The 16,852-nt window shown below is 37.9% G+C and overlaps 1 protein-coding gene across 3 annotated transcripts in view; it reads left to right on the plus strand.

Annotated features, from left to right (window-relative positions):
* Ir8a (Ionotropic receptor 8a) overlaps nt 1-16,852 on the plus strand; it is a 54,578-nt gene that overhangs the window by 14,100 nt on the left and 23,626 nt on the right. For 2 of the 3 annotated variants that reach the window (XM_076189917.1, XM_076189916.1), the window contains exons 2-10: nt 3,044-3,174; nt 6,064-6,207; nt 9,718-9,921; nt 10,467-10,633; nt 11,063-11,142; nt 12,556-12,658; nt 12,758-12,901; nt 14,445-14,642; nt 14,800-15,027. In XM_076189917.1, coding sequence (XP_076046032.1) covers nt 3,102-3,174; nt 6,064-6,207; nt 9,718-9,921; nt 10,467-10,633; nt 11,063-11,142; nt 12,556-12,658; nt 12,758-12,901; nt 14,445-14,642; nt 14,800-15,027 — 1,341 coding nt within the window. In that variant the 5' untranslated portion in view covers nt 3,044-3,101. Of the gene's footprint in view, nt 1-3,043; nt 3,175-5,576; nt 6,208-9,717; nt 9,922-10,466; nt 10,634-11,062; nt 11,143-12,555; nt 12,659-12,757; nt 12,902-14,444; nt 14,643-14,799; nt 15,028-16,852 lie in introns of those variants that run through there. The other variant, XM_076189918.1, reaches the window with a different exon arrangement.

The raw sequence follows: 16,852 nt of genomic DNA on the forward strand, positions 1-16,852 counted from the left end.
CTCTATGGTTAATGTTGTTATTAGTGTTGATATATGCTGCCTCAATTGTCTTCCTTAGTTTCTATATATATATATACACACATATATATACATGTATATATATATATATATATATATACAGTATATGTATATATATATATATACATATAAGAAAATTAGAATACAAAGAGCAACGACAAAGACGGCCCCAACACTTTCAAACCTGACATATGAACAGACTGGCCGGACTGAAATTGCCAACCCTGGAATGAAGAAGAAAACGAAGGGACCTACTAACCATCTACAGAATGATGAAAGGAAAAGAACGCCTTGATAGAGAGGACCTATCAAAGTGGTACAGCGGAAAAACAAGAGGACATGCAATAAAACTCAAAAAGGATAACTACAGAAGAGACCTGTAAAAAAAAACAGCTTCCCACACAGAGTGACAGATATATGGAACAAATTGGATGAAAAAATAGTGTGTGCAAACACAATGCAAGCATTTAAGAACAAACTTGATCTTGCGAGATACAAAAACGGGACACCACGAACATAGTTCCCCTTCCCGTATAATACTACTAGGTGAACTAGGTAAACACACACACACACACACACACACACACACACACACACACACATATATATATATATATTTACCACATGCATCTCTCAAGACACTATATTGCTTCCCTATCCACTTTATCATATCCCTTTGTAAGATATGTAGAAAATATATATCACAATGATAAAGTATGCCAAAAAGTGTGTGGGTGTTCCTATATTACAATCTGATATCAATATTTTACAAGTATATACATACATACATACATATACCAAGGCTTTTTCCCCCTTACAAGGGAGGTAGCCAAAAAGAAAAAGGCATAAAATCATTCCCACCCATTCCATCCCTGAATACACTCCACACCCCTCCACCCTCCCTCTTATCTTAGCACCTCCTGAATGACGGGTCATCCCTGCACCTTGTCCACTGCCCTGGGTCAGAAGCAGTGTCGCAAGACACAGCACATCCACAGCAAGGCCGCTTCATTAAATCGGCGATCCCCCCTCTCCGTCCCCCCATTGCATAAAATGAGAGGACGGGGAGAAATCCCTTCGGGCTACGTCAAATTTTGCTCACACATACTACCTCACCCCCCATCCACCCGCCCATTCCACCTCATGTAATCACATCATCCATATACAACCATTCTCCATTCACCCCTGTCTTCTGTCCACTCCCGTCCTTCCTCAACAGACATTCCCCTCTTCCCCAAAGCCCCCTTCACCTCATCCATCCACCTCATCCTAGGACGTCCCCTCATGTTCACTCCCTCCACATCTGCCTTCCACACCTGTTTTACTAGTCTTTCTTCACTCATTCTTTCCATGTGTCCAAACCATCCTAATATTCTTTCATCAACCCTATCTCCCAGCTCCTTTTCCACCCCTGTTCTCCTCCTCACCTCCTCATTTCTCACTCTATCTAGCCTAGTAATCCCCATCATACTTCTCAGACACCTCATCTCAAACACATTCAAACTCCTTCTCTCTTCTTCTCCTATGTTCCATGTTTCTGCCCCATACAGTGCTGTTGGCACAATCACTCCTTCATACAGTCTCCTCTTAGCATCCAATTTCTTTTTTCTTTTCTTTTTAGGATTTTTTTTTTTTTACAAGTGAGAGATGGAAATAAATGTATTTTCAGTAATATTCGAAAGTGCACCACATTTGAAAACTCTCTAAATAAAAATTCGCTCGCCCCTACCCCTCCCGTGTTAAATAAGTTACACTAAATTAACAAAAATAATTTGTGCCTTTATAGAAAGAGTTTTCGAATGTGGTGCACTTTCGAATATTACTGAAAATACATTTATTTCCATCTCTCACTTAGCAATAAAGTGAATTGCTAGTAATATAGTCTGCTGCGTTTAGCCATCCGAAGTTGTTACTGAGTCCTTGAATTTGATTCACGGCCATTTGTAACGATGTGATGGTGAGGGTTTCGGGTAGGACATTTGTCAAGGGGCACATTAGTCAACGTTGGCCGTTGGATACAAACACGTATCCGCGTCGTTCGAAACACGGTCGGAATCAGGTTGCTAATCGTCACAAATATTGCATCCTATTTGTAGTTTTGTTATCATGCACTCAGGATGATTTGTGAATCAGGGCAGGCTGTTCCCAATTGGGTCCCACGCCTTTTGAGGTCCCGCGTCCTGCGCTGTTACTTAGGATACAAAAATATATTCATTATAACATTTGTAAAGAAGCTCAGGTCCACCTGGCAAGGGTTGTAAACCAGAGGGCCCGATGTTATTTAGCCGAGTTGGACTACTGATTTCTAAGTTGGATTATCGCCGATCTTCACATATATCTCACTGTGCTTACCAGCAACATTTTAAAAAGGTAACTATATGAACAAATAAATAAAATGGTAAAATGAATTAATAAATAGATAAATAAACATATTCAATTTGGAAGTGGGTAGAAACAACTCCGCCAACCGTGTAGTTGGAATAAACTTCGTTTATGTGTTTTGTTATTATTTGTCTGTTTGTTTATTATTTCCTTGATTTTCATTTATTATTATTCATCTGTCAATTTATCATTATTTACTATTTACCTGTTTATCTATTATCTAACTGTGCCCATGCATTTATTGATTTTATTTATTATTTATTGTATGATTTTTATCTATTTTCTTATTTATCATTATTCTATTTTTTCGCATCCGGCCTAGTTATGGACCAAAAGGTCTCCTGTCGGTATGTTCCACCTTTGTAAATTCCGATATACCTGCCACCCTTTGGCATAAGTGGCACTCCAAAATGTATATGTGCTAAAGAATTTTATTTTTTATATTAGATACTCGTTTAATTCACTGTGTTTGGATAACTGAAACAATATGCCATTCTGAGTAGAAAACCATCTATACACATACATTTTAAAGACTGATATTCAAATCTATGTGCCCCTGTTTGGTATCATTGTGTACAGAAAGCCATAAAATATCCCTCTACTTTCATTTCTTTATTCTGTATTTATTTCTCTATCTTTTCAGAGCGTGAGTGAATGCTAACAAGTCATTCAAACTTCAAATCTCACCAAAGGGATTAGAAATGTCAATATTAAGCGTGGTTTTGTGTTTGGGGTCTATATTCTTCCGCGCCAGTGCACAAAGCATTAAAATAGGTAAGGTGATGATTTATTATTTTGCGGAGCTAAATGTTCATATCAGGAATTATTTACGTACAAACAAGATAATGAAACGAGCTGCTGCACATGTTCACGTTTGTTCAAGTTAAATGTGTATTTTTTCCTATTCAAAGCTCAAGCTATTCAAATTCATATGAGACTGGATTTCCCCTTGGCTGAATGAAATTGTCTGGTATTAGCAAGACGAAAACATTTAAGTGGAATGCAAGTAGAAATGTATTAATTTAGTCTTATCATTCATATCTAAAATTATCCCTCAGTTAAATAAAACTGTCTAGCTTTAAGTATACTTCATTTCAATAAGAAATTACACTCGATTTCTGCCGTGCAGTTCGGTACTGTTGGTAGTCCTGCAGTCTCCTGCTCCACGCAGGCACCAGTGACACGCAAATTTCCTCACCTCCTTCAGAAAATATTATATTTCTCCACTTTGTTCATAAGAAATTTTGGTTTCAACCATTAGAAAGAAGTCATTCTACAACTATATAAAAATAACTCGATAGATTAAGAAACTAAGTTTTTATGAGTTGAACCCAAGGAAAAGAAATGATTAGTTTATACACGTTTTTACTTATAATCGATGTTTACAGCAATTATAACAAGTGTAGAATAAAAAATGTGCTCTCTTACATAAACAACTCCTGAACATGATGGTGCATTCAGATTTCACATAGAAAACCATAAGAAATTAAAATTGATTAATTCTATAGACATTATATATATATATATATATATATATATATATATATATATAATATGAGTGGTCAGGTGGTGAGATAAACACCACCCTACCACTCATTTTGTCGTCTATCCTTCAATATATATATACATATAAATATCATATAAATATAAATATATATATATATATATATATATATATATATATATAATATATATACAGTATATATATATATATAATATAATATATATATATATATATATATATATATATATATATATATATATATATATATATATGCCTGAAGTGAAACGCTCGTCACAGCGATATCATATATACAACCATACATACATACATACATATATATATATATATATATATATATATATATATATATATTTATATATATATATATATATATATATCTTCTGTCAAAATATTTCATTCAGACCAAAGAAACTACCTCTGTTAAGGGTTAAATAATGTGTTGCTTTGCATTAGATATTGCTGAAAGACAAATTGTAATTCATAGAAAGGCACTGATGTGTTTCTAAACAGAAGTAATGGTAAGAAAAAAAAAAGTTTATGATTACACTCGGTCCTTGCAATTCGATGTATTTCTATTTATTATGCACATTCACTAATCATTAATTAGCGAATATTACTAATTTGATTTTAAAATTTACTTGCAAATTAAGAGAGGCAGAAAGAATTTTAGATGTGTTTGAGATTAAATGTCCGTGAAATTTATCGGGCTTACAAGGTTGGATAGAGTAAGAGACGAGGAGGAGAGCAGAGGTGGAGAAAGAGATGGCAGGTAGGGTTGAATGGTTGATGAAAAAGTATTGGGATGGATTAGACACATGGAAAGAATGAGAGAGGAAGAATTAGTGTGGAAGGCAGAGGTGGTATTTGTAGCAATTCTCACGTCTAATTTGACATGATGCGATGGTTTTAGTGTAATGATATCATCGCCATCCTCTTATACTCTGAAAGAAACGGAAAAATACAATTGGAATTTCCACGATCGACTACGTATGCATTGTATTTATGTTTAGTAAATTCATATGTTTACGGTATTGAAATATTCATGCTTTACACTACGTACATTATATTTTTTTCATAATGTAATTGTTTTGTATTAGGTAAATGTAGATTACACTAATTCAGGTTTAAAATTTTAAATGGGTGAGACTGAATTAGGAAATAGGTACGTTTTGATATGTAGCAAACGTTCTGTCTTTAGGCTATGCAGTAATGAAAACTGGTTCAATTCACAATGATTTTCTGAAAATTGAAACAACTTTCACATCAAATTAGACATGTTGTAATGGTCTTAGTGTAATAATACCACCTCCATACACTCAAATTCTCAAAGAAACGAAAAAAATTACAATAGGAATTTCCGCAATCTATCAAGTACTGTATGTATTGTTCTTTTTTGTAAATTCATAGGGGACGCTTATGGGTGAATATTTTGACGCAGCCAGATGGGTTTTCTCCCTGTCTTCTCTTTTTCTGTATGAAGGGGCGGGTGTCGCCGATTATACGAGTTTGCTGCGTCTTGCTACATTGCTTCTTACCCAGGGAAGTGGGCGGGATACAGGGATGAACCGCCATGCAGGAGATATAATGAGAGAGGAAAGGGTGCTGGATGGGAGTGGAATGGGTGGGAGTAGCTACGTACCTTTACTTGGCTATCTCCATTATGAGGAGGAAAAAGCTCTTGGTGTATAAATAGTTATTTCATGTTAGATTAGTGTAGATGAGGCTTATTCAGGTTTATTATATTTTTACGCACGTCTGGTGTTGTAAGCGATACAAACACCACTCGCCTGCTCCAGACCAAGAGTTTTGATCTTGTCAACTTTTCCTGTAGTGTTCTTTGAGAACCTATTTGTTTATGTTTTATATTTAGAGAAACAGTAAATGTTGTGTTATGCTATATATGTGTTTATGCTACTTACATGAAACCGGTTGGAGGGAGAAACACGCTTTTTAAACATTCGCGATGGTTTTCGTTACCTATCCCTCGCGAATTGCAAGGACTGAGTGTATTGTTTCATTATAATTCTAGATACATCTCGTCTACAGTATCAGTCACAATTTCATGTAACATTTACCTTTTTAATTGTGTTTCATGACTTTTCCCCTCTGGGTGGTGTCTACCTGTCTTCACCAATCAGTGACGGTGGGGGACAGTTCACTAACATCAGCGGGTGCCTGGGCAACGTCAGCATTGTCCCTTGCAGAAACTAGCACGGGGCTCTCCATTCAACATGAACATCTCTCTGTCTCATTGGACGATGAAAATTCGGGTAAAGAACAATGTAAGTACAATAGATGTTCACTACTCGCCCAAATACACATGCAAGTAAGGATCACTATTGTCTATTGACACACTTCTCATTTTAATTATGCGAATAATAAACTGCACACCTAGAGATATACGAGATAAAACAGATTGCTCAGTGGACTCTTTCAAACATCAACTGGATATGTTCCTGACTAAATTAGAAGATGTCCTAGCTCACCCAAACGGACAAAATTCCCTTGTGAAGGCTGCAGAAGCTTGGAGTAAGGCTATCTACCAAACACCATAAAAAAATGTTTGCTGATGATGCAAAACGGCAAATCAAAAGAAGTGCCTAAACGATATAGCAGCAGAAAATTAAATATAAATTTAGTAAATTATAATACATCAACCTAACATATGCTTTTACTGGTGGAGGTCAATAAAAAAAAAGTAGCTTAAAGTGACACAATAGCGACAACTCTGAGCTCTACCTGAGCTTCGAGATGTCTAACGTAACCTAACCTAACCTCCTTTGGGGTCATCAGGGTCGTCGTCGTCAGGGATGTTGACGGCAGGTTTTAATATATTTTAATGTATTTTCATTTTATTTTTTAAATTCATGTATTTTAATTTACAAAATTTAACATATGTTGATATTTATTTTTTCAACCATATTAATTTTTCACTTTAATTCCATACCATCACGATCGAGATTGACAAGGAGCTCGACGGAAGCATATACGGAAACTGATACGTAGTCAACCCCAGGACTCGAACCCAGCTGAGGCGTAACAAGTGAACAGTGACTTAAACCATTTAAACTTAAACCATTCACTTGTTACGTCTCAGCTGGGTTTGAGTCCTTGGGTTGACCAAGGTCCATATAGTGTACTATAAGGACCTTGGGGTTGACTACGTATCAGTTTCCGTATATGCTTCCGTCGAGCTCCTTGTCAGTCTCGATCGTGATGGCATGGAATTAAAGCGAAAAATTAATATGGTTGAAAAAGATTAATATCTGCATGTGTATTGGGGACCATTCAGTGTGCGTGTTATATTGATATATCGCTTAGGTGTGCAAAAGGCAGCCATCGCTAACGTCAACCTGACATTGGCGGGACCGGATAGACGACACAAATATGGCGTCTCGAAACTTGCGTTGAGCTTCGATCGGTAGTATATCGCTTTTAGCAAATTTGTTATTGATTTACGCTAAGAAAAAGCAGATATTACATTGATGTTCTTTAAGTTACCAAATATTTATTTAATTATCTAATTTTGTGTTGATATATCGCGTAGGTGTGCACTTCAGTAATACCTGCAAAACTAATACATACATATGCCAACGCCTTTTTCCCCCTTACAAGGGAGGGACCCAAAGTCAAAGGCATAAATCCACCTCCATCCATTTCATCCCCACATACTTCACTTTATTCACCACCCCTCCCTCCCTCTTTTCCTGGCTCCTCCTGGATGACGGGGTATCCCTGCATCTCCCCAACTGTCCTGGATCAGAAGCAGTGTAGTAAGACACAGCACATCCACAGCAAGACCACTTCATATAATCGGCGACCCTCCTTCTCCGTCCCCTTATGCAGAAAAGTAGAAAACGGGGAAAATACCTTCGGTCTGCATCAAAATATTATTCACATATACTCCCTCACCCCCTGTCCCCCACCCACTCCCTTTCTTGCATCACAGCATCATCCATTCACAACCATTCTCCACTCTCCCCTATCTTCCCTTCCTTCCTCAACAGACATTCCCCTCTTTCCCAATGCCCCTTTTACCCCATCCACCCATCTCATCCTTGGTTGCCCCCTCATATTTATTCCATCCAGCTCTGCCTTCCACATCCCTTTTATGAATCTTTCTTCTCTCATTCTTTCCATGTGTCCAAACCATCCCAATGCTCTTTCATCAACCCTATCTCCCAACTCCCTTTCCACCCTTGCTCTCCTCCTCACCTCATTTCTCACTCTATCCAGCCTAGTAACCCCAACCATACTTCTCAGTTATTTCATCTCAAACACATTTAAACTCTTCCTCTCTTATGTTCCATGTTTCTCCCCCATACAGTGCTGTTAGTGCAATCACTCCTTCATACAATCTCCTTTTAGCATTCATTCCCAAATGTTTATTTTTCATTACACCTTTTAATCCCCCAAGGCATTTACTTGCTTCTCTCAATCTACATTCTACCTCCACCTCCACTCCTCCCTTTCCCACCACATTCACACCCAAGTATCTAAAACTATCCACTTCCTCCAGTCTCTCTTCCTTAATATTTATTTTCAATTTGCCACCATATTCTTTCCACGTACATCTCATCACTTTAATTTTACCCACATTTTTCTTCAGCTTTCTTCTTTCGCACACCTTCGCAAACTCCATCACTAACTTCCATAATTCCCCCTCTGATCCTGCTATAAGGGCAGTGTCATCAGTAAAAAATAACTGGATTATCTCCCATTTTCCTCCATTTTTTTTATCCACCTCCAGTCCCCTGCCCATTATCCTTATGTTTACATCCTGCACCACTTCATGTATACATTGAACAGAAAGGGTGACATAACACATCCCTGGTGAAGTCTAACTTTTACCTCAGACCACTCACTCCATTTCTAATCCTAACACAAGCTCTACTACTCCCATAAAAACTCTTGACTGCTCTTAAAAGCTTTCCTCCTATCCCATATATCTGCAATACCTCCCACAGTGCCATCCTGCCTACCCTATCATAAGGCTTTACCAAATCCATAAAAGCCTAAAAAACATCCTTACCTTTTCCTAAAGCTTTCTCACATATCTGCCTTATTGCAAAAATCTGATCCACATATCCCTACCTGTCCTAAACCCACACTTTTCCTCACCAATTACTCCCTCTGTTCCTCTCCTAATCCTCTCAATCAAAACCCTCCAATAAGGCTTCCCAACTACACTCAACAAACTGATCCCTCTGAAACTACTACACTCACACTAGTCCCCTTTTCCCTTGTAAAGTGGAACTATACAGGCATTCTTCCAGTCCTCCAGCACTCTACCTACTTTTAGACAAACATTAAACAACCTCACCATCCAACCCAGGTCCTCTATCAGCTCTCATCATTTTAATAACTGCTTTCACCTACAAAAGATAGAAATAATAACTCTTATGTAGCACCACATACATACATAAATGAATATACTAAATTTAGACAAAATGTAGACTCAAATCAGAAGTGCATAGATGTGAGAAAGAAACATGTGAAGTATGAAATGACTATCCACTCAGCATTTATACAGGAATGGGGATTGAGAAAAAAATTATATAAATAAAAGAGACAAGAACAGTAGGAATGGGGAACATTTAAGTGCTCTTAACATGTAAGAACTCTAGGGGGAAAATAAGTGTTAATTTTTGGATATTATGGGAGATCCCTTAGTACTGTAAACAATAGATAAATGCTTGTATATTCTTGTAGTTCTCATTCACTTTCCTACACCTGTTTTTCTCCCATCATTTATATTGATCATGCCTACATACATACTTCTTTTTTCATAGTGTGTTCAGCACTCTTTGGAAGTGTGGCAGCTCTCCTTGACTTGACAGCTGGAGGGTGGCCATATGGTCGTGACAGAGCAACAGAAATAGGTGTGCCTTACTTACGAGCACAAATAAGTAACCATGCATGGATGGAGGCAGTTGATGATTTACTTCAATCCCGCAATGCTACAGATGCTGCACTCATTTTTAGCAATGAAGCAGGTAGGTCTTCCCAAGTTTTGTCGTGAATAACATTATACACTCAACCCTCGATTTAGCGGACCTCGAATTTGCGGACCTTCGATTTAGCAGACAAAAAAGTGTGTCCGGTAGTAACAGTGAAATTCCGGACGAAGTCCATAAAATGATAATTTGTCTGATGGGTGTCTGGTAGTAACAGTCAAATACCAGACAAAGTACATAAAATGAAAAAATTTCTGATAGGTTTCCAGTAGTAATGGTCAAATATTCTGGACAGAGTCTGTAAAATGAAACTTTGTCCGATAGCAACTAGATTTAAGGTAAGAAATGGTTCAATTTCTTCTTTATATGTAATGTACATATGTATCTAATACATATGTGCACGCTGAAACCTAACGGACAATTTTCTACGTAACAGACTTTTGCAAATAACGGACAAGGGTCTGCATGCATTTGTCCGTTAAATCGAGGGTTAAATTTGTTTTTATGAAAGTTGAACATGCTCTAAAGATATTTTTAGGATGAAGTTCAATAAATTTGTTTTCTTTCAATATCATCAATTGCAGAGCTGGATCAAGCACTCTACTATTTAGTAGGAGGATCAGTGGTACGTGTCATCGTACAGGCTGGTGTCCAGGCCAACACCACAGAGACACTTAAGAAAATGCGGCCTTCACCTTCCTACTATGTTATGTTTGGGACAACTCAAGAACTCATGGATATGTATGCCAAGGTGAACAGAAAATGAATATCATGCATCCTCTATTTATATTATGTCCATGGTCAATGTCAGTAGATGTCCCTACTATATTTGTTGCTATTAATTTTAATTAGTTTCCACACTGTACTGAATTAATATATTTTCTCACTTCTGTAAGAAGAATATTCACACTTATATCTGCTGTTAGGGCTTGTCATTGTTTTTGCAAAAGAACTGACTACCCCATCCCATCTGCTGAAGAAAATTATTAGTCCCAGACACCTTCAGGATTCAAGATGATGGTGATCTTCAGTTCTTATGAAAATGAAAGTTCTTAATAATATCCTTATTCAGCATTGGCTAGAGCATATAGTTCTCAGGTAACCTTTGGCACATTGGTTGATCCTTATGATGCTGCCTAAAGGTTCTGTTACTCATCTAATAGGTTCCTCTGTCTTTCAGGTGGACATGTACAGTCTTGTCACCCGTGATTCTCGTTGGACTTTAGTCTTTAGTGATCTAGACCAGGAAGCACCATTTGAGTAAGTAAGGTATATTTTAGGTGGAAATGGGCTATTTATAATGCTAAATGTCTATTTGTCTTCCCCTTCATAAAGGAGGTAGCCAGCCAAGGCATAAACACCCACCATCAAGTGAAGGCAAAATGTATGTTTAAAGAATTATGTACTGGAGGTCATATTGTCAGGCATCCAGTAGGAAACAGGTTGTGTAATGTGTTACAATTATGTAAACTATATAATATCAGTGAAAAGGACCAGCAATGGGTACCAGCAGTTAGTGGTCCTGTGAGATGGATGTCAAAGAGATGTATCTTTGTTGCCAATCTTCTAAACATGTCAGGACCCTCACCTTCCATCTGTAGGTCCAACCTCTTTCTCTTCTCTCTTTCTTTCAATAATGACAGGACCAGACCTTCAAATCTCTTTGTACATTTTATCTGAAAGACTGGAAAGAATTTTGGTCACTGTTGTTTGTATGCCCTTGATCTTGTTTATGTCCTTCATTTTGTGTGGAGATCACATCACTGCTACCTGATCTGGTCTTAGACTTATCAGGCATTCTGTGATTTTTTCCATCATCATTTTATTTGTATTGTGAAAATTGACCTAAACATTCACCAATAGTCTTTATGTCTCACTATAGTTTTGCTGATAGTTTTTGTGACTCATTTGTTTCATATTTTTTGTCTTTATTGATTTCCAATATTTTGTGTGAGGTGAAAGTCATGTGTCAAATATAAGATAAAGTAATTTACTTTTTTAATACTTTGGCATTCAGTGTACTCAGAGCCTTTACATACCTAAGTGCTGCCCCAGGGCAAAGTTCTCATTGATGAACCCCCCCCACATCACTACTCCCCATCTTCACCATCCCTTACAGCTTGTTTTCGCTATTGGCTTATGAAATGATGAAATGGATTTTAAAATTCAAATTTAATGTCCCAATTGCAGAAAGGATAAGGAAAAAATATTTCATATTGTGTTAATTCTAACACAAAATTCATATATTACAGTAAAGTATTCAGGGTTCCTTTGAGCTTTTTTCATTATAATTATTCTGTCAGCCTTGTGGGCAGCATGTCCATACTAGAATTGCTGCTGCTCTAAATGTGCCGCCAGGATGTGAGGGCCCTGAGTGTACTTGACTTTAGATTACTTGTCCTTATCATTGAGAAACAAGCACGTGTTGGATGGATGGAAGGTGGATATACCTTGTCTGATTACCTCACTTATAAAGGGTAAGAAGTCTTTTGACATAAAGATAGATAATTCGGAAATCACTACAAATTGCACCACAATAGTTTAGAATACTTGTGGAGAACACATCACAACTTCTGCATTAAAACCTGTTATGTCTTGAAAGGTAATATTTGTTTGGGAATGAAAATACCTCCCAGCCAATAAAATTAACATTTTCCAATCTTCTTCATACAGCTCAGGCCTCTTGAAGACAACAGTTACCACAGTAAATCCAACATCAAGTGTTTGTTGCAGTGTAACTGCTACAGACCCCCCTTGTAGTTGCAGAGAGAAGCAGGTCAGAATTTGTATCTAAGGTCATTTAAACTGATTTATTTCAAGCACATAAAGTATAAAGTGCATAGACTAATGAGTAATGGCTTCTTTCTGTGTTTAGTTTGGCAGGGACATGACCCAAACAGCTCTCATATACACGGCAAGGGCAGTGAAAGCCTCAGGTCGCAGTAATGTCAAGGGTGACTGCAGTTCACCTCCATCATTGCCCCCTTCAAGGGAGAACTTTTATACAGCCCTAAATACAGTAAGTGCATCCATCAAAGAAAAGAAGAAAAAAAGAGTGACATGACATGAAAGGAATGGACAAGATTGACAGAGAAGATCTCTTAGTATGGGGCAAGGGAGCAAAAAGAGAACCTGGAAATCAATTGAAAAATATGAGATGCTTGAAGATACAGTGTTGTATGGAAAAGCCTAAATAAAGAATTAATTATTCAACCTGATGACTGTGGTCCCTCTTATGGGAGACCTCTGACCCTCATGAAACTGTCTATGGTGTTGTGGAAAGAGTGAGGAAAGACTCACAAAAAGAGTGTGGAATGCAGAAGTGGGTGAAGTGAACTTGAGAGGAAGACCAAGAATGAGGTGGCTGGATGATGTACGGGGGACACTGGATACAGAAGGAATGTATGTTGAGTAAGGAAGAGAGTGCTAAAGCTAGAAGCGAATGGGGAATGGTTGTAAGGATTACAAAGGATTACAAAGGCAAAGCATGCCGACAGGAGACCTTTTGATCCATATCTAGGTCGGATGCAAAAAAAAAAAAAAAGAAAGAAAAAAAAAATCATATTAATAATAAATTAAAACTATAACAATGTAAATAACAATTAAAATACATAAATAAATGCATTGGTATAGTTGAATAACAAACAAACAGGTAAATAGTAAATGATAATAAATTGACATATAACTAATAATAAATGAAAATCAGACAGACAAATTATAACAAAACAAAAACAAATAATATAACATAAATTATAATAATTACAGCATCTTACTTAGGTATTTATCTAAATGATTCTTAAAGCTTCGAACTGAACTACATTGCACTACCTGTGCAGGAAGTTTATTCCATTCATTAACTACACGGTTTGCAAAGTTGTTTCTACCTACTTCCAAATTGAATCTATTTCCGGACAGTTTGAGACCATTGTTTCTTGTCTGATTCTCATTCAATGTGAAAATTTTGTCACTTTTGATGTCAATTCCCTTTAATGATGAGATGGTGCAGCCCGGCGAGATCTTCTTGTCTACTCTTTAAATGTTTGGAGTGAGTATGGTGGTGGAGGGGGAGGGGCTCGCCACATAATGAACGGGTGAGAGTAAACTAGCTCCAACTGTTGGGTCCTGTTGTGTTGTTGTGTCACACAAAATTACCTTTGATGTGGGCAGTGTGGCAGGGGACAGTGATGAACTTTCATCCATGAGGTGCTAAGGTGGGAAGGAGTGACAAATGGGCTTTGAATGGATGTGGGATAGGTGCATGTTTTGACTCTCCTCATATAAGAGGGAAAAGGCCTCTTGGAATGTGTGTATAAATGTACTCAATATATTTAACAACTCATGTGGCATGGTTATTTGGTTTGTGGCCTTTATGATATCCAAAGTTCAATTTTTTTTTGTAATGTGATATATATTTTCCCGGCATGATATTTAACAGTATGCCATAGTCATCACTATTTGCATTAAAGAGCATTTTTCCTTTCCTGTATACTACAATTAGGTAAATACAACTCACTAACATTGCTACCAGATGCCATTTATATCTTTTATCTATTTCATGTCAGGAAATGAGTGATTGGAAAGGTGCAATGTGGTCTGTGGAAAAGAATGAAATTGCCCCTGATATGGAATTTAATATGATGATACTCAACTCATCAACCAAAATGGAGGTTGGCAAGTGGGACACAGCCAACAAGTTAGAGCTTGACCCTGAATACAAGAACACCCCAATGAGGAGGTACTTCCGGATTGGAACTATCAAGGTGGGTGGGAGTGACAAGACATGCATATATAGAATATCAACCTTGTGGATTTACTGGTTATGAATCTTGTAATATTTTTCTTGCTATCCCTTGTGTTACAGAGTTTAACTGTCCTGTAGCTATATATTTAATTTTCTTGTTTATCTTTGCCTTATAGTCCCGGCCTTGGGTCTACATGAAAGATAATAGCATGGACACCCTTGTCATAGAGGGTGGAAGCACTGATGAGATTGACAAGCTAGATGGATACTGTGTTGATCTAGCACAGAAGCTAGGGGATATGATGAAGTTTGATTTCGAATTTGTGTTTCCAAAAGATGGTAAATATGGAGCACGGCAGCCTGATGGGACCTGGAATGGATTAGTTGGTGACCTGGCTAGTGGGGTAAGAAACTCCACATAAGTGCAGTCACATATCATAAGTAGTGAGAGTTATGTTAAGTCATTATGTAATGAAGGAGTGAGTTCTGGTGACTTGGGAGGTTCTACAATTTAGTATGATTCTTATGTAATAAAAGTGAGTCTCAACCATTGTTTCTAGCCATAGGGACCAAAAGTGAACACCTGTACAGGTTGATGCCACAGGATGGACATCAGAGAGATTTCTGGTTATCTCCAAAGCCCATTATCACTCATAACTCTACTTGGAGATGCAGCCCCAAGGGGCTGTTACTTGGTGTCTGGACTAGAATCAATACATTTCATTCCCTCAACTACTACATGTCTACCTCTTTTCCTTCTTCCAACTGCTAGTTTTACATAACACAGACGGCAGCCTAACAAACATTTCCTGTAGAGATCAGTGGGAGTTCCAGAGGAGTACCAGCTGCTGTGGGGCCATAAGGTTCCTGAGCAACAAATGATTGATTGGTGTTAATTTCTGACATTTATAATATTGAAAACAAAATGTTATTCCAACCTTCTGGTGGATACTTTTATCTAGAATCTGTAAGGATTTGGAAAGTGGGAATCATGTCATGTCATATATACATATATATATATATATATATATATATATATATATATATTTATATATATATATATATTTATGTATATATCTAATATATATATATATATATATATATATATATATACCAAGGCTTTTTCCCCCTTACAAGGGAGGGACCCAAAAAGGGAAAGGCATAAAATCATTTCCACCCATTCCATCCCTGAATACACTCCACACCCCTCCACCCTCCCTCTTATCTGAGCACCTCCTGGATGACGGGTCATCCCTGCACCTTGTCCACTGCTCTGGGTCAGAAGCAGTGTTGCAAGACACAGCACATCCACAGCAAGGCTGCTTCATTAAATTGGCGACCCCCCTCTCCATCCCCCCATTACATAAAAGGAGAGGACGGGGAGAAATCCCTTTGGGCTGCGTCAAATTTTGCTCACACATACTACTTCATCCCCCACCCCCCTGCCCATACCACCTCATGCAATCACAACATCATCCATATACAACCATTCTCCATTCACCCCTGTCTTCTCTCCTCTCCCGTCCTTCCTCAACAGACATTCCCCTCTTCCCCAAAGCCCCCTTCACCCCATCCATCCACCTCATCCTAGGACGTCCCCTCATGTTCACTCCCTCCACATCTGCCTTCCATACCTCTTTTACTAGTCTTTCTTCACTCATTCTTTCCATGTGTCCAAACCATCCTAATATTCTTTCATCAACCCTATCTCCCAGCTCCTTTACCACCCCTGTTCTCCTCCTCACCTCCTCATTTCTCATTCTATCTAGCCTAGTAACCCCCATCATACTTCTCAGACACCTCATCTCAAACACACTCAAACTCCTCTCTTCCTCTCTTATGTTCCATGTTTCCACCCCATACAGTGCTGTTGGCACAATCACTCCTTCATACAGTCTCTTCTTAGCATCCATTCCCAAATGTCTATTCCTCATTACACTCTTTAATCCACCAAGGTATTTACTCACTTCTCTCAATCTACATTCTACCTCCACCTTCACTCCACCTTTTCCTGCCACATTTGCACCCAAGTATCTAAAACTATCCACTTCCTCCAGTCGCTCTCCCTTAATGCTCACCTCCAGTCTACTGCCACTTTCACCCCTTGTACATCTCATCACCTTACTTTTACCCACATTTATCTTTAGCTTTCTTCTATCACATACTCTCCCAAACTCTGCCACCAACTTCCTCAATCCCTCCTCCGATCCTGCCACAAGCGCAGTGTCG

This window comes from Oratosquilla oratoria, chromosome 9 (genome assembly GCF_046742065.1).
Source record: "Oratosquilla oratoria isolate Oo_2021 chromosome 9, ASM4674206v1, whole genome shotgun sequence".
Lineage (NCBI taxonomy): Eukaryota > Metazoa > Arthropoda > Malacostraca > Stomatopoda > Squillidae > Oratosquilla > Oratosquilla oratoria.